This window comes from Schistocerca piceifrons, chromosome 4 (genome assembly GCF_021461385.2).
Source record: "Schistocerca piceifrons isolate TAMUIC-IGC-003096 chromosome 4, iqSchPice1.1, whole genome shotgun sequence".
NCBI classification, from domain to species: domain Eukaryota; kingdom Metazoa; phylum Arthropoda; class Insecta; order Orthoptera; family Acrididae; genus Schistocerca; species Schistocerca piceifrons.
This window is the reverse complement of record NC_060141.1, coordinates 432,914,370-432,934,040: the sequence shown is the minus strand read 5'-3', so window position 1 is coordinate 432,934,040 and position 19,671 is coordinate 432,914,370. Positions and strand designations below refer to the sequence as shown.

Here is a 19,671-nt window from a genome sequence, read left to right as displayed (position 1 = left end):
CATGATAGGAGGTGACTCTGATACTGCTTCTAAAGCCAGGGAAGAATAGATTATCTCCAGGAAGTTACAAGAGTGCTCTCTAGCTGTATAGGACTTGAGTGGATGATAAACCGAAGCCTAATGTGGACTCTTGAAACCAAGGGATTGTGCAGCTATTTCCAGTAAGAGTTTCTAAGATAGCAGTCCATTCTTGGCAATCTCCTCCAATTAGCGGGTGTGATAAAAGAGTCATTCCTACTCAAACAGCAGTTTTTTGATCTGGAGAAAGCCTACGGTACCTGGAAACCCAAGATCTTCCATCAGTTGCATGGACAGGGTTTTTGTGAGTGTCTTTCCATCTTGCTGCCCTCCTTCCTTGGTGAACGATATTTCCGGTATCGAGTCAGTGCTATATGCTCCAATTCATTCCATCAACAGTATGATGTTCCTCTGGGTAGCGTTCTGAAAGCCACCCTTTTTATTATAGCAATCGACAGTATCTCTTCCACAATAAGCAACCCAGACCATTATTCCTCACTTGTGGATGACTTTGTGATATTCTTCTATTCCTCCAGTCTGACGACTGCTTCATGTTAACTAGAGCTGACATTTAAGAGGCTGGATGATTGGGCTGATATCACTGGTTTTAAATTCCCTGCAGAAAACATGGTATTTGTATATTTTAACTGTTTGCATAAATGCCTTCCCTACCTGGAACTCCAGCTGCAGAGAACCATCTTGGGTCTTAAGACCTCAGTTACATTCTTGGACCTCATCTTTGATCACAGGTTAACATAGCTGCTACCCCTCCATAAGAATGTAGATTTCTCAGGGCACTAATCATTTAAAATGTCTTAGTGGTAAGAATTGGCGAGTGGATCTTTCCAACTTGCTCACATTCTATAGAACCCTTGTCCACACATCACTTGACTGTGGCAGCATAGTGTGTGGTTCAGCCAGACCTACTTATTTAAAGATGTTGGACCTGTCAACCATAAAGGCTTTAGGCTGGCCACAGCTCCTACCATTCCTAGCCCTTGTGCAGAGACTGGCGAGCCACCTCTTACCAAGCAGTGAGAACTCCTCATGGTGCGATGTTATGCTAAAAGTAGTCCATCTCCGACCATCCTATTGTTGGTGTTGGTGCTGAACAACCCTGCAATGCAGGTTACCCGTCACCAGGCTACTAAGCCTTTTTCTGTTCATGCAGAGGAATTTGTTGAGCAACTTGGTGTAGCAGACATACCCATTTTTAAACAGTGATGCAACAAATCTCCTCCTCGAATGATTGACAGGCCCGTTCTTAGCTTGGACATTACGAAGTACAACAAGCTCACCACTTTGCCTTTAGTAATAAAACAGGTTTTTAATGGCATTTTATCTGAGTATACAGAGAATGTGATAATTTTTACTGGTGGATCAAAGCAAGGTGACAATCTTGGGTGTTTGGTTATCTTCCCACATTTTGTCATTAAACTCCCGCTACCAAGCCACTCAGTGTACTGTGCAGAGCTGTGTTGTGGTTAGGAAGGCACTGAAGTACATGAGACTTCTCTCTTAGTGCTCTGCTGGCAGCTCAGCAAATTTTCCCTGCAGTTCAGATATTGTAACAAGAACTTTCCAGTTTTGCTGAGTGTTACATAAAACATTTTTGTGATGAGATGTTTGGGTGACTATCTACACATTGCAGAAATGGAAAAGTCACTAGTCATATTTTTTGTGATGTATTGGTAGGTATTTGCAGAGAGAGAGTGTGTTCTGCAATTCACTGAACTAGTTCATGTGATTTTTAATTTATTCGTGATAGAATGTGAGGTTGTGGCTGTACTCAACTTGCTAGCTAAAATGGACACTCAGCCATGCACAATGGAAAAGTGCTAATGTAAACTGTTTAAAAATATTAGAAATATCTACACACAAAGCTCTTCATTGTATGTAATACGTTTACATATGTTCGTTCTTGCAGTAGTTTTCATTAATGTATAGAAGATTAAAGTTTTTGTGGAATTGTTTAATTTTTCTGCCACTTGAATTAGATACCTTAAATGCATCCCATATTAACGATATGGGTATCTTTAGGATCTTTTCCGTGTGTTGTAGAAAACATATAGTTGTGGGATTCAACCCATTTTTCTGAAACGCTGACCTTCAAGTATTCTAAGCTGTACTAGACCACATTTATTTTTTATGTTGGTTCATTAAACTTGTTAATGAATCTTGGCGATATTATTTTTCTGTTCTTGCAGTAAACATCAATCTTTTAGTAAATGGGAATATTTTTATATCTTTTGCGTATTATTGTTTTTTAATTAGTATCATGTTGTCTTGTTCAGTGTGATACACAAATTCTCAGGATGGTGTCCTCACTTGTATTTCAACAGCTTCACCTCATGATTAAGAAACCTTTAATTACATGACCTTTCTTTCTACTCTCTCCTCTCATTACTAACACGGTCTACACATGTTTGAAAAATGGCTTCAATTTTATATTGCAGTGTCGAGAATGTGGTGAAATACCAATCTGTGGAACACGTTGGCACTGTACAGACTGCCCAACGGACCTATGTACAGACTGTGTTGCTGCTCCTTTGGTGGACCCTCGGATTCCTCTGAGACATTCATTAAGCCATACACTTGTGACTGTGAAAACTGCTGTCCCTTCGCCGTGTGCCCAAGATGAAGACAGCAATTCTCAAACATTTGTCCCACAAGCTTATCTCGATCCTAACTTTTTACCACAATAGGCAGTCGAGTTGTTTGTGTCTGTTGGTGTGCAAATGTAATGGTTGCATGCTATTATTATTTATTTGCTCATATATAAATTGCTAGCTGCAGTTTTGAAAAACTGCAATTTTTTTTAGATATTATGTAATAACTGGTTAGAATTCTCTTTGGAGTGTGTGTGTGTGTGTGTGTGTGTGTGTGTGTGTGTGTGTGTGTGTATGTGTGTGTGTGTTACTAATATCAGTATTTCATAGTTCTTGTGAACTGATAGCTTAACAGTTGGTGGTAACATCCATTAATAAGGTCAACTGCTGTTTACAGGGTACATTATTAGGTCTCAAGATTTCATATTAATTTGTTATTGTGTGTTTGCAATGTTATTGTGCTTATAGTACTATTTTACGTATATTTGTAGTGGTGTAGTTATTTTTCATTAAAGAGCATTAGTATATATTGAACAGAAATATATTGTGTATGTTAGAAAATTTAATTGTAACATCTTATATGCAAAAGGAAAAGCTACACTCTTGAATGCCCCAAGTTTCGCAAGTACGTTTCGTTTATTGATATGTATATTTTCGAGCTGCAGTTTTGACTGTAATTCTTAAAAAGTTGAGATTATTTGTTTCTTCTCTTTACTGAAGTAAATGCAATGATGGCCATTTATCACAAGCTCAAAATGTTTGCTGTATTGGGGCTTGATCTGTGTTTTGGTATTGGTTCAGATAGCAGCTTACTTAATGCTGAAGAAGAACATTAATGAAGGTCTCACACCTAAGTAACATTGATTACTAGGACATGCAGGTTATCTTCAACATTGTAACTGCCTAGTTTACTTGTAGTCCTTTCATTACAAAGCCTGACAACAGATGTCATCACAAAAAAAATCCACTGTCTGTTCTAACAAATGTGACCCATCTGTTCTAAAAAATGTGACCCACAGGCGACTAAACTAAAGAGTCTCATGGCTACTGCGTATACACCCAATCAGCTCCTGTTGCTAACACTGCAGCAATCTCTGACTGGATCCACCCACTGCCTGCCTAGGGCTTCTGCCTACTACAGCTTCTGTCCTGTCACACTTGCCCACAGAGTGCATTCTCCCGAATTTTATTAAATTTTACCCTTTGACCCTGTCTGTGCCCAGCATGATCTACTGTTGAGGGGCACTCACCACTTTATTGACTGTATTTTTGCGCTATTGTTCAGTAGTTCTTCAGAGGATGCATGGAGGGGTAGAGACATTTCTCTCAGTATGGTCACACACTGCATCCTAAGCCCTTCATTGGCTTTAGGTGATGCGGTGCTGTCCCCACCAGAAGACTCTCTTTTTCCCTCTCATCTCGCACTCTCCCATTATTTTTAATTGTCGTCTGTGTCAATGGCTCCATCGTCAGAATACACAAGGCTCCCTTTAATGTGTTTATATCTTATAGATCTTTAGCTCATTAACACACAGCTGTCCATTTGCCTGGCACATGTCTGGCGTTTTCCAGTGTTGTGGTTACGCCTTTATACTTTCGCTGCTGCTCAGGTTATTAATATTTTCCCTGATTTTTTCTTAACATATTATTGTCAGGCTTGGCTTGCCTCATGGATGTAATAATGAGTCAGTTGCATGACCAGTGAGAGGTATGTAAATTCTTCTCGGTGGGGCTGTATGGAGGCTGCTGACCAAGTCAGAATCAAGTGCTCATCTGAGTTTGTCTTTTACATTTCCTGCCCTATCCAAGTATGCCCTATGGATGGACTCCAAAGCTTCAGCTCACTTTGATCTTCCATGTATGATCTCTTGCTGCCCTGCTGAACTGGCACTATGGGGGCAGGCATGTAGTGGTGGGAAGTTAATCACATTATCTGAGGTGTTAGTGCGATGACATTTTTGAGCTCTTCACCTGAATGTATGCTGCGATGAAGTCTCAATTCACTGATGTATCATTCCTCTCAGAGGTGCTGGTTCAGCAGTACTGCATGCGAGCCTCTGTCTTCGAAGGTGTGGATTAACTCTTATGGTGGGTTGAAGTTTTGAGTTAGTCAGTGATGCGGACTTGGATAGCATAATTGGTAGCTGACTGCCCATAAGAGGCAGGGATCTAAATTTGTGTTCTGGTCCAGCCTGGAGTAAACTTTGGATACCATCACATTGTTCATGATCTTATTTGTCTCTTCAGTTGCATAGCCTCCAACCTTTGCATGATATTATTTATTTCCTGCATCAGTGAAAATATTCCTTCTGTGTTGATAAATAACAGTCATCATTGTTACAATATAATTTCTGAAATATTCAGAATTATATTTTTAAAAACATTACAAAACTGCAAATGTTAGGGACAATGTTGTTGTATCACTGGCCCAGCCTGAATCAATAGATTACACATTTTTTATCATCAGAATTTGTTATTTTCATGTAAACTCCTTCCATCTAGAAACCCATGCAGAATTGGACCATTTAAACTATTTTTATTGTGGATAATTCAAGTAGCCTATTCATGAAATTAGTAAAGCATTTCTTTCAAACAATGGAAAATCCAGGATAGAATGTAACAATATGAGAGAAAGAAAGTTGCTGCTCACCATATAGTGGAGATGCTGAGTCACGATAGGCACAATAAAAAGATTCACACAATCATAGCTTTCAGCCATTAAGGTCTTTGTCAGCAGTAGACACATGCACACACACACACTCACGCAAGCGCAACTTGCACACACATCTGCAGTCTCGGAGAGCTGAAACTACACTCAAATGTAGTTTCAGCTCTCTGAGACTGCAGATGTGTGTGCAAGTTGCGCTTGCATGAGTGTGAGTGTGTGCATGTGTGTATGTGTGTCTACTGCTGACAAAGACCTTAATGGTCAAAAGCTATGATTGTGTGAATCTTTTTATTGTGCCTATCACGGCTCAGCATCTCCGCTGTATGGTGAGTAGCAACTTTCCTTCTCTCGTATTATTAAAGCATTTCTTTTTATCATTTAAATAACATTCAGTCTAGTTATTCTGTACTAGCTACATTTTTTAAAATTGTTGGAAAGGAAATTCATGATAGTCTTGTCAAATAAACCTTCCTAGTTTTTGGCAATGAAGATGGACACTGTGGAAAATATAAATCACTTCAGAATTTCCCAACATTTTACTGCTTGTTTCTGTATTCTTTAGTTTTATTGTACTTGTGACAAAAAGTGACGGTGTTATCGATGCACTACAATGATTAACTGTAAGTATAACTTTGTAAACATGCTGTCATTAGAAATATGTGGCTCAACTGCCCTAGCAAGCACTTACTTCTCGTTTATAAATCAGATTGTTCGTTACTCTGTGTGAATTTTTCCACCATGTACGATTCTGGTAAGTTCACAGAATGTATCTCTTTCTCAGAGGAGATTATACCTAGTTTTACTGTTGCCCATTAATTTCTTTTAATCCTCATCTGGTTTCTAGTTAACGGTTTATTAGCCATCCATGCTTAAAGCCAGACCATTTTCCACACTCTCGAAGACTGCACCACTTGACAATCTTGCAGGCTTCGAGGTCTTCAAATTTATTTAACTCTGTCAATGAGTCTAATATCAATGATCAGTTGACTGTGACCTGCTCAGCTCAGATTATTTTCTGGCACCATCTGTTGGACTCATAACCATCCTGCTAGAAAAAACTTCTAATGGAATCTCACATTATCAACAAATAATGTGCAGTATATGTTTATTTTATATAATCTGCTTGTTTCATTTCAACATTTTTAAAGATACTTCAGTATTGGCCATGCCGAATGTAATTATGTGACCCAGTTTGAGTTTAAATTAAGTTCCAGAACTGAAGTAGCTTGATTTTGTTTGGAAGTAAATCAGTCAGTAAAATAATCATATCTTCACTCAGTAATGCAGTGGCCTTTGATATTATTATTATTTTACTTTATTCTACTGAAGACGTCTTTCCCCCCCCTTTTTTTCCTTTTTTTTTTGTATAAGAAAAGATAGCTATTTGAAGATGTATATGAAGGTTGGTTATTTGGTTTTCTCAACGACACATTTTGAGTAAAAATAATCAAATATTCCTTTTAAATAAAAATAAACTCTTTCTTCTTCTATTTCATAATAATATTAGTTATTATTATTAATTATTCACATAAATCACATACATGACTAGAGTCATGCCCTCCTGGTCTCTGGCTGCTGACTGTGCACTTAATGACGGCAGCACCAAATCGGGTACTCTGCAATAACTTGTGGCTCTGTAACTGGCAAATGTACATAAAATAAAACATTTATATATCTTAATATTATTAAATGTGACCAAAGTCATTTACGAGTAAAAAGTGAGGCCATTGTCAACCCAGATTTGTTGGGCTTTTGTAGGCATGGTTCTGTTGGAGTTGATATGATCTTGCCTTTCTCCAACCACCAAACAGGTTTAATTAACCAGTTTTTCAATGCCAGATAAACTTGTATTTACAATTTAAAATACATTATGTTGTAATAAGAAAACGCAGTACTATAGCAAAACATTTTTATTTTTTCACCTCCATTGTGGGTTATCAAAGTTCATTAACAGTGTCTTGGAAATTTTCAGCATCTCGGAAATTTTCAGTATTCTAGTTATTTCTTAATGTGTATTTAGTTATCTCCTTGTAAAATTCATTACTAGATTAAAGAAACACATTTTGAAACATATTAGATAAAACAAGGTTTAAGAGTACGGCTTTAGGTCACTCATGACCCATTGGAGAAGTTACTTTTCCGGTGTACGAAAGGAACATCTACTTTAGAATGATGAGATATGCAAGGAAAACAGTAAATAAATAAGTAATAAAGTTAAGTAAATAAAAGTTAAGCTGGTATTATGTACTTATGTAAGATTTAAAGGACATATTGATTATGTTGGGGGGGGGGGGGGTGTACACAATGGGGAATATGTTCTTGAAGACAGTGTCCAGGAAGATTTGTAAGTAGTTGTTCCAGGTCTCTTATTGTTCTTGTTCCAGTTTGTCCTCGTGTGCACACCCTAGAAGCCGTTAAAATACTTAATCATGTGCTTTTGGTATTTTTCAATGAGTGCATGCACTAGCATGATAGAAAATCCTCATTGTAGCTGTTTTTTTGGCTGGAGAAATGGGTTAGCATTTGACAAGGCCAGAGCAGTAATTGTGATGGCTCCTTCATCTGCTTTATTTATCTAAACTAATATTCTTTTACACGTTCCCCATATGTCACTGCTTTCTTTGCATATGATGTGATGCTTCCTCACTTCACAGCTTTCTCAGTTCCCTGATTAAGGTTGATTCGCACCAATTTTTTATGTGTAGGGGCAGTTCAGGGACTATTTTGTACAATGTGTCTTTGGCATACACTAGCTCAATTATTTTATGAAATATTTTCCAGACTTGTAGCCAGTCATGGTCTGGAAATATCATTTCTATTTTGCTTTTCCCTGTTTTCTCAAGGTGGTATGCTACATTCATGTAAGCCTTCCTATTGATAGGACTGATCACAGTAGCCAGTGTGTAAGTGTGTAGCTTCTACCTAGACACAGTTGCTGATGCGCCACGACTTGAAGGGAACATGCCTGGTGTTGAATGCTTATCTTTAGAGTCCAATCGACACCTCTGCTGTAGAACAGCAGTGGTACTTTCTGCATTTCTGTCTTTCATTACAAGATCTGTGTTGCAACAATGAGTGCATTTTGTCTTTATGACCAGCAAACCGAGTCCTCCCTCTTCTGTCATTAGAAAACACATTACTTTCAAGACTTGGAATATTTCTCACTGCCACAGCAAGAAATGCACAGTGTCTGTTGTTGCATGTTCTCTAACTTCCAGGGACTTTTAAGTTCTGCACAACCTACCAAGCTTTTGACAGAATCATTGCATTGATTAGTTTTATCTTTTGTGAAAATATCAGGTTCTACTTGGCAAGCATGCCTTCTGCAAGTTGTAGTTATAGATAAATTGTGTGGTATTTGGATTGAGCCGGTGCCACTAGCCTTCTAATCTCATGACATAATGGTAACTACACACATAGATTGCATATTGAGATTTGATCTTCATGTACAGCCATGGAATTGATGTCTCCTCCCAGCACAATATTGCCGTTGTTGTATAAGCAGAGGTCTGACACAGTAATTTTCTATCATATACCACCCATAAATGTTCTTAAGTAGTGGTAGTGTGTCTTCAGTATTACTGCTTTGAAGCCGTTTGGCATCAACAGCATGCCACATGTTTAGATTCCCTGCATAACCAATATTTCCATCTCAGACTTATATCTTGTGTCTATGTCGCAAGAGAGGTTATATCTTGGTGTCCGTTCCATTTGTGATTCAACACTTTCATTGCAGTGCAACATTGCATTGATGTTGCAGGCAAGTACTTAGTACTTTACATTGGTGTTTCTGTGAATCTTACACAGTTTGTGGTCTTCCATTTTTCTTAACTTGTTATGTACCTTTGGACGCTTGGAGCCATTCATTTTCGTTTTGTTCGACTGTTACTCTTCATCATAGCTATCACAGCATTCTTCTCCATATTTTTTTATAACCTGCTTGACTTTGCTGCCAGTTTTTGGTACGTCACCATCGTATCTTGTTATGGTTGATATGAGCTGTCATTCTTGGACCTTGAAGTTTGGCAGAGTTTTTCAGTGTCCTGAACTGGTGGATTGGTTCTGTATTTTCACTCGCCAGCTAGCAGACATATTGCTGAAAATGCCCTTGCTTTCTTTTGTTTGCTCACTGCTGGAGTGGTCAGAGTTTAGCTACATTTTCTCCCCTACACTGCCTGTGGGTTTCTTATGTGTTTTGTCTGTCTGCGGTGTTGCCATGGACTTCTGTTTTTTACAGCACCAATGTAGGTTAATGCCATTTGCACAGTGTTTCAACCGTCACACACTGTAAGTACAAAGTCCAGCAGAATTTGAAATATAGGTAACACAACAATGCAAATCAACATTCACAAATGTGATGTGCAGTTGGGAAGAGTAGTGTTTGTCATTAACATCACATACACATTCACACTAGGTTTTGAAAATATCACCCAAATGATGACCGTCCTCTTCTACACACATTGTAAGTCCCTCCCAGTTGTTCTGCATGACCCTCCTGGTCAAGGCTTGTGGCATTACTCTGATTTTGTGGCAGATGGTAGGTTTCAGGTCAAGTAGTGTTCACAAATTCGGACAGAAGACACGTGGCTTGAGGAACCCCCTGAGAAATAAATTGTGAGGGATGAGATCGGGAGAATGGGCTGGGCATGAAACATCACCCCGTAAGAAGATCAGACGCCCTGGAAACATTTATTTGAGGAGGCCAATTGATGTCTTGGCTATGTGTGTAGTGATACTGTCTTACTGGAACCACACAGCAGGATTCTGTAGGTCATTGAGTGTCAGCTGCAGGAAGTTGCGTAGCAGTTATACACAATGATCAGATGTTACTGCCACTGTTACATCCTCTTCTTACTGGCAGTAGACTGGTGTCAGCTGTAAAAGCTTCCAGGATAGTCTAACAACATGCTCTGCGATTTGCCCAATCACAATCGCTGAGTTCCTGCACATTCACCATTTTGTAAATTTCTCCTTTGGGTGCAGTGTGAGAGTCCCATAGCAATTGCATGTCTACAGATCGAATGTTGAGGACATTGCATGAAGGCATGTTTCACAGAACTGATGTTCTCTGGTGTTCAGACACTAAAGAGGCCTACCAGGCAGCTTTGTTTTAACACTCGAACCCATTCTTCTCAAATTACTGACCCACAATGGAGTTTGGAACTTTCGCATGTTGACCTAGTTTAAAGTGTCTGTGATATAAACGCGGTGTTACAGTAAAAGTCAACATTTTTTAAGTGAGTCTCAATTAGAAAACATCAATGTTCTCTACTCTGTACCGTGCAAGTGACTGATGCTGTCTGATGAGGCAGTGCATGTGTTCTCCAAGGCCTCCCTTCTTGTTGTGCACAGCTGTGCCACAACACTGTATGTGATGTTAATGGCTCACACAACTTTTTCAAATTGTGCATTAAATTTGTGAATGTTATTTTCCATTGCTGTGTCATTTTCATTTAAAATTTGAGAGTTATTTCTGCTGCACCCTGCAGCTGAGCTTGATGATAATTTTTTGGGCACAACTCGAACACAGGTGGATCTGCTGCCATGCGTATGAAATATGTTTGTGGCGGACCATTGTAGGACATGAGGTTTCTATGTCCACCTATTATTAAAAAGCAGGATTTTTTTTATTTTTTTTATTTTTTTATTTTATTTATTTATTTATTTATTTATTTTTTTTTTTTTTGTAAGTTTGATTTAACATTCCTTATCCCAGAATCAACTTTATATCTGTAGTCGTCAGGCCATTTATTCCCACTAACAGATAATGTACCACAGATAATTTCGAGCACTGTGCAACTTACGTATAAATATATTCAGGTGGCAAGTTATAGACATTCATAGTTCTCGTGATATATTCAGGAGACAATATTGTTTTGTCTAATTTTTCTGATGTCATCCACCAGATTTTACAAGCAATGTTTGCCAGGGCAATTTTTTGTGATGCTGGCAGTTCAGAATTGTTGAGACAGCCAACATAAACAAGCAAAATCTCAGTTTTGTTGAGATTCTGTACTATGATCTAGAAGAAGCAAAACTCACACCATTGTCTAGTCATCCTGTCTTATGTTTTCCATTGATTCTATAAATTGTGTCAGAAAAATGCCAACATAGTTCCATCAAAAATGCTGTCATTGTTTTCATCCTTACTCAACTGACCTCTAAAGCCTGATTCATTTGATTTAAATCCTTAAAAACAGCTCTAATTTTCGTGGAATATTGTTCTTCATGGAAAGGTCATTTGAGTGTTATTAAATTTGAATTGTGTCTGCATATCAGACACAAAGTAATGGGCTGTGAAACTAGCTTTCATTGTGTTGTATAATTGGGAAATATACTGCCATGTTGAAAAATGGACAAATTTGTTGACAGCTTGAAAAGTTTGTTGTGGAGTTTGTGTTACGGTATTATGGGGAAAATTGATGTTATTGGCTTATGGAAAATGTATTAAACTGTGTGTGTGTGTGTGTGTGTGTGTGTGTGTGTGTGTGTGTGTGTGTGTGTGTGTGAGAGAGAGAGAGAGAGAGAGACTTGAGTGTTTGCAGTTACCCTCTCACAATGAACTCCATATGCAAAAAATTTGTTGGCACATAATTGATTGTAACATGTACTTTGCGCAAGAAGATATTTGTATGGTGATGATGAGTCACAAAAATGTAAATGTTGTCTCGTTAATTGTTTGTATAATGGTTTCCTTGTGTAGAAGCTAAAGTTTTCATTGTATGATAATCTGACATTTGCCAGTACTGATATTATTGCTGTAGTGTTAAGTTTGATATTGGTCTTTCACAATAACAATAATGGTGATAATAATAAACAATAATTAAAGATCTGACCAATGTATATATTTGTAAGAGGTGGGTGAACTCTGTAGGACATAACTGGAGCAGGATAAGAATTTTCACACTTGTGTGTTTAATAATATCCATTGTTACTGTTTATATGATAGTAAATATTATACCAAAACAGGGTTTATGCTGTGAAAATTTGGAGTTGTATCTGTTTAATATCAAATAAATATTTTTTTCTAATAACAATTTGATATAGTGCTCTTGATTAATTTCCATCATACTTGCAACATTAAGAGTATGGTAATTTTTTTGTGCTTATTGTGACAGCATGACAATACTTAACAGTGGTTAAACAACAGTGTTGACAGTTCCAATGTTGCTTATTTTATTGACTTAAGTTCCTTGTCACTATTTGTGGCCGTATTTCCTCTCTCACACACATCAGTCTATGATGCACAATTTCCACAAAATTCTCAATAGACAGTATAACAGCAATATGAAATAACATACAAGGTGTGATCAAAAAGTAACAGGAATTTTTTTAATTTTGTGGGCTTTGTACATCTGATTTTCAATTTTTTTAAGTAATTGATACACACGATTCTGATGAACATTAGCATTTTCAGCTGTTTTGAATATTTAGTTTATTGTGCCAGTCGAAAAGATTATACGTGCTTCCGAGTGCTCGGCGAATTTTGCTTTTAAAAAGGATGGAACAAAGAATTTACATTAAATTTTGCCTGAGAAATGGAATGAAGTGCAGCACCACATTCGAAATATTGCTGTAAGATGTTGGAGATGATGACCTCCCTCAGTGCACTAGCACATCAGTTAATGATGATAGTGTTCAAGACGTAAAGAGAATGGTCCTCGAAAATTGCCAAATAACCATCAGAGAGGTTGCTGTTGATGTTGGCATATCCTTTGGCTCATGTTCTGGGCAAAACGTGTAGCAGCAAGTTTGTTCTGAAATGGTTCGACCTTGACCAAAACCGACACCACGTAGACATTGCTCGGGTATTGCTGAATGAAGTTGACAACAATACAGAACTGCTAAAGAAGGCTATACAGGTATGATATTGAAACCAAGGCCCAGTCGTCCAAATGGAAACTGCCTGAAGAGCCAAAACTGATAAAAAGTTGATGAGTTCGATCACATGTGAATGTTCTCACTGTTTTCTTTGATAATGGTGTAGTACACCATGAATTCGTGCCTTATGGTAGTATGGTCAGTAAGGAATACTACCTGGAAGTTATGCGCCGTTTGCATGAAGCAATCCAAAGCAAATGACCAGTATTGTGGCAGAACCACTTATGAAAATTGCATCATTATAATGATCCTACTAGTTCATTATTTTTTGTCTCGGCTACCGTATTCACTGGACATAGCCTCCTATGACTTTTTTCTGCTCCCAAGGCTGATGATAACCATGAAAGGATGTCATGTTGCCTTCACTGATTAGATAAAAACAGAATTGCTGAAGAAGCTGAACACCATAACGAAAAGTGAGTTTCAGATGTGCTTCCAAGATTGGAAAAAGCGCTGGCACAAGTGTATTATATCTAGGGTTGACTGCTTTGAGGGGGACAAAGTTGATGTTGATGAATAAATACAGATTCTCCCAGAAAAAATTTCCTCTTACTTCTTGATCATGTGAATAACAGGCAATCTATAAGAATCCTACCTAACAACACAGGAATCCAAACTTCTCACCTGGTTCGGTTTCCTTGATGACATCTTCATGATTCGGATCACGGGTGATTGGCACACTATATATATTCCTCCAGAGCCTCATTACCTTCTAACCCATTCTCTTCACCTGGTCCCCCTCGGCCCAACAAGCCGCATCTTTAATGTCAACTTCACCCTTCCCCCTTATGGATGAAGTTATCAGTAGCTCTGTGCGCATCAAACCTACCAACCACCAACAGTATCTCTCCATTTCTGCGGGTGCCACCCATTCATTCCATACAGCCTAGCTACTTGTGTTCGCCACGTGATTCATATAAAAAAGTGTCAGGCCACAAGATGGACAGTAACAGACTTTGGATACAGAACGGCACTTGGAGCTAGACGCTTGGGACATTCCGTTTCAGGAATCATTAGAGAATTCAACCGAGGTCCACATTGTCAAGAGTGTTCTGAGAATTTTCAGGCATTACCTCTCATTGTGGACAACACAGAGGCTACTGGCCTTCTCTTAATCATCAAGAGCAGCAGCATTTGCACAGAGTTGTCAGTGCTAACAGACAAGCAACACTGCATGAAATAACCATAGAAATCAATGTTGGGTGTAGATCAGATGTATCCCTTAGGTCAGTACATCAAAATTTAGTGTTAATGGGCTATGGTTGGAGATGCCTAAAGCAAGTGCCCTCTAGAGCAGCAAGACATTGCCTGCAGCCCTTCTCCTGGATCCTAAATGGCTGGAACACCATGGCCAGGTCAGATAAGACCCAATTTCATATGGTAAGAGCTTATGGTAGGCACTGAGTGTGGTGTAGAGTCCACAAACCCACGGGTCCAAGTTGTCAATGTGCAAGCTGGTGATGGTTCCATAATGGTGTGGGCCGTGTTTAAAAGGAACGGACTGGGTCTTCTGGTCCAGCTAAACCGATCAATGACTGGAAATGGTTGTTTGAGTACTTGGAGAGCATTTTCAACCATTTGTGGACTTCATGTTCCCAAACAACAATGGAATTTTTATGGATGACAATGTGCCATATCACTGGGCCACAGTTATTGTTTGCAATTGGTTTGAAGAACATTCTGAATAATTTGAGTGAATGATTTCGCCACACAGATTGCCTGATGTGAATTCCATCGAACATTTATGGGACATAAACAAGAGGTCAGTTTGTGCCCATAATCCTGCACTGGCAACACTTCTGCGATTATGGATGGTTATAGAGGCAGGGGACTTCCAACGATATGTTGAGTCCATGCCATGTCAAGTCGCTCCACTATGTCAGGCAATAGGAGGTCCGACACAATATTGGGAAGTATCCCATGAGTTTCATCACCTCAGAGTATATCTGTCTACATGAATGGGCACTGCCATACTGATGCCAGCCAGTTACCAAGCATGTCACCCACCATGGTGTGCTTGACTTCAGTGGTTGCTTCAAAGCCTGTGGCATCTGAATTCCACCAAAACCAGCGTTACTGATTTGCACAGATGGGAACTCTTCCAACACCATGTCCTGCATCCCTGTTACCCCCTGGCCTCATCCTTTGCTATTGCTGAGTCGACATAAGTTGATCCCTGACAATTGCTGTTGGTGGGGCGCAGCAGCTTTGTGGGCCTGCCTCAACCAATAATGTAACACAATTTTGTAAACATCTCTATGGCAACACCTTGGTGTTGTCACAGTTTCTCAATGGCTATTGTTTTCACCTGCAACTATTAGCACCTCACAGTTGAAAGCTGGCAACAGTGCTACGAACCGTCGGGGGATCTATTTTTGCCATTTCAGTGCAGTAATGTGTTCATTGTAAATAAGTGTGTGTGTGTAAGTACAATCTAACTTCTGCATCAGTTCAGTGCAGTAATGTGTTCATTGTAAATAAGTATTTAGTAATTGTATTACACATTTATTACCTTATAAATAAATAAAAAAACTTTCTTATTTTAAATTCAGTGCATCAGTATTTTTAAAATGATTCTTTCATATAGCGCTCATTAAAAAATGACGACCATGCCAATTGGGACCTGTGGAATGGTACATTAGCTTATTTGTTTGAGTTGTAAATATTTGTCATGTATTGTTGTTTTTCTGACGTGTTCTACATCCTGGAGGGCCTCCTCACTACGGATCAATGGGAATGAAAGTAAATCTAATCTAATCATCTCGACTATAGTCCCTGTTCCCATCTACCTCAGTCCCCTTCCTTGCTGCCACTCCAGCCACACCCACACCTGCTATCATCCCAAGACACGTGTATAGTTGTTTCACCTTCTACGTTTCCACTCCTCTTTGTCATTCCCTGCTCTCCCAGAACACCCTCCTAATAGGACATCTAGCAGCCAATTATCCTGTTCCACAGGCAGCACTATAGTGTTTCTCCCCACCCTCCCCGACTCTCATTTCTTATCCCTTTTATGCACCGCAGCTGATATCAATGCATATTGCATTCGGGCCTTAGGACCAAAGCACGTGGAGACAACAGCAGGTGTGTGTGTGTGTGTGTGTGTGTGTGTGTGTGTGTGAAGGAGGACTTTATATGATAGTTTGGACTTTAACACATTGACTGCCATGGTATAGTTGGGTTACCGACCCATTGGGGTCATTTACTTTTTTTCAATATCCTGCTTTAGTTTGCTCCAAATAAACTTGTTAAGTGCAAATAAAGTGAAAATATGGCATTTTAGTACCTTCTTTTAAATTTTTTTGTTTGAGTTACATATGATTCACATGGTCCCAGAGTAAAGGTACCAGGTGTGTCATTTGCTATACACTGAATAAAGATTGTAGCAACAATGCAGGAAAGCAATAATGGAACTGTACACAAATAATGCTGTGGAATGAAAAAATGACAGAGTACAAACCTAATAATTTTGCTAATAATTTTAGGTTTGTACTCTGTCATTTTTTTCATTCCACAGCATTATTTGTGTACAGTTCCATTATTGCTTTCCTGCATTGTTGCTACAATCTTATTCAGTGTTGTTTGGTCCGTAACAAAGTGATATTGTGGTAGAAGAAAATTTCTCGTTGAAGTTATGAAGATGAACAAAGGCATGTACAGCAGCTTTTAGATGAAGTTATGGACATAACTGATGAAGATTCTGTGTCTTTATTTGGTGATATCTCAGACGAATTTTTAGCAGAGGAGACTGGAAGCGAAACTGTAAGTTCTGATGATGGAATCACATCAGTGAAGGTAGGAAGAAGAGTTTTATGTCCACATTCAAACAAAGAACCAGACTTCACAGCTGTAAAAATTAGGCAACAAAGCGCCTCTAACCGTGTTATTGCCATAAATACTGCAGTTGATTCAGGTTCAATTGAAGTAAGTGTAATAGGAGAAAGTTCTGAAGATGAAGATGACACACCTAGAACAGTTACAGGTAAAAATATGAAAAACTTTACATTTATTCATTCCAGTTCTGGTTTAAATGCTTCTGTTGCACTAACTCTCAGAGGCAGGACACCATACAATTTCTTCAAATATTTTGTAGCTGATGAAATTTTAGAATATGTGACCCAACAAACTAATTAGTACGCAAAACAAGTCTTAGAAAGTCATTCAGTAACTGTTAATTCATGACTGAAAAAAGTGGACTGATTTCAGCAAAACTGAAAAATAACAATTTTTAGGTTTTTTGTTATGGATGTCACTAAATGTAAACTGACGATTCCAAATTATTGGTCAAGAAATATGCTCTATCACAACAATGTAAAAAATGTTATGTCATGCAACCATTTTGAACTGCTTTTACGTATGTAACATTTTTCGGATAACAACCAGTGCCCACTGGGAAACCGCTTATTCAAAATTAAACCTCTTATTGATAAATTACTACAGAGATTTCAAAGTGCAGTTTGTAGGAGAAAGGAGTTTGCATTGACAAAACACCTGTGCCATTTCGAGGAAGACTAAGTTTCATTCAGTATATAAAGAACAAGTGCCATAAATTCAGAATTAAATTGTTCAAACTTTGTCTAAAGGGTGGCTACACCTGGAATATGAAAGTTTGCTGTGGGAAGAATGCAAATTCTAGTGTTCTTCTTGCCACTTCTGTTGTTATGAGCCTTATGAGCAGATTACTAAATGAGGGCAGAATCTTATATACAGAAAATTGTTACACAAGTGTTCATCTACACTCCTGGAAATGGAAATAAGAACACATTGACACCGGTGTGTCAGACCCACCATACTTGCTCCGGACACTGCGAGAGGGCTGTACAAGCAATGATCACACGCACGGCACAGCGGACACACCAGGAACCGCGGTGTTGGCCGTCGAATGGCGCTAGCTGCGCAGCATTTGTGCACCGCCGCCGTCAGTGTCAGCCAGTTTACCGTGGCATACGGAGCTCCATCGCAGTCTTTAACACTGGTAGCATGCCGCGACAGCGTGGACGTGAACCGTATGTGCAGTTGACGGACTTTGAGCGAGGGCGTATAGTGGGCATGCGGGAGGCCGGGTGGACGTACCGCCGAATTGCTCAACACATGGGGCGTGAGGTCTCCACAGTACATCGATGTTGTCGCCAGTGGTCGGCGGAAGGTGCACGTGCCCGTCGACCTGGGACCGGACCGCAGCGACGCACGGATGCACGCCAAGACCGTAGGATCCTACGCAGTGCCGTAGGGGACCGCACCGCCACTTCCCAGCAAATTAGGGGCACTGTTGCTCCTGGGGTATCGGCGAGGACCATTCGCAACCGTCTCCATGAAGCTGGGCTACGGTCCCGCACACCGTTAGGCCGTCTTCCGCTCACGCCCCAACATCGTGCAGCCCGCCTCCAGTGGTGTCGCGACAGGCGTGAATGGAGGGACGAATGGAGACGTGTCGTCTTCAGCGATGAGAGTCGCTTCGGCCTTGGTGCCAATGATGGTCGTATGCGTGTTTGGCACCGTGCAGGTGAGCGCCACAATCAGGACTGCATACGACCGAGGCACACAGGGCCAACACCCGGCATCATGGTGTGGGGAGCGATCTCCTACACTGGCCGTACACCACTGGTGATCGTCGAGGGGACACTGAATAGTGCACGGTACATCCAAACCGTCATCGAACCCATCGTTCTACCATTCCTAGACCGGCAAGGGAACTTGCTGTTCCAACAGGACAATGCACGTCCGCATGTATCCCGTGCCACCCAACGTGCTCTAGAAGGTGTAAGTCAACTACCCTGGCCAGCAAGATCTCCGGATCTGTCCCCCATTGAGCATGTTTGGGACTGGATGAAGCGTCATCTCACGCGGTCTGCACGTCCAGCACGAACGCTGGTCCAACTGAGGCGCCAGGTGGAAATGGCATAGCAAGCCGTTCCACAGGACTACATCCAACATCTCTACGATCGTCTCCATGGGAGAATAGCAGCCTGCATTGCTGCGAAAGGTGGATATACACTGTACTAATGCCGACATTGTGCATGCTCTGTTGCCTGTGTCTATGTGCCTGTGGTTCTGTCAGTGTGATCATGTGATGTATCTGACCCCAGGAATGTGTCAATAAAGTTTCCCCTTCCTGGGACAATGAATTCACGGTGTTCTTATTTCAATTTCCAGGAGTGTAGCACACCAGCTTCTTGAACAATCAGCACATTTAGTTGGTACTCTTAAGATCAAACAGAAAACTGAATCCTCAACATGTTGTACAGGCAAAACTGAAGAGGGGGAATACAAAGCAAAGGAAAGTAACACAGGTGTAGTAGGACTGAAATAGATAAGAGGGATGTTCTGATGCTGAGTACTGTTCATGGACAAGAAAAGCAGATGTATAAACCAGGAAGGGCACAAAGAAAAAACCAGCAATGATAATTGACTATAATCAGTTAGTCTTTTGTAGATATTTCTGACCAAATGAAATTGTACTCGCATTGTCTAAGGCGGGGTGTGAAATGGTACAGG

The 19,671-nt window shown here is 39.9% G+C and overlaps 1 protein-coding gene across 1 annotated transcript in view; it reads left to right on the top strand.

Annotated features, from left to right (window-relative positions):
- LOC124794846 (ZZ-type zinc finger-containing protein 3) overlaps positions 1-3,088 on the top strand; it is a 69,953-nt gene extending 66,865 nt beyond the window's left edge. The window contains exon 8 of the mRNA XM_047258510.1: positions 2,475-3,088. Coding sequence (XP_047114466.1) covers positions 2,475-2,723 — 249 coding nt within the window. The 3' untranslated portion in view covers positions 2,724-3,088. The remainder of the gene's footprint in view (positions 1-2,474) is intronic.
- The last annotated feature ends 16,583 nt before the right edge of the window (positions 3,089-19,671 follow it).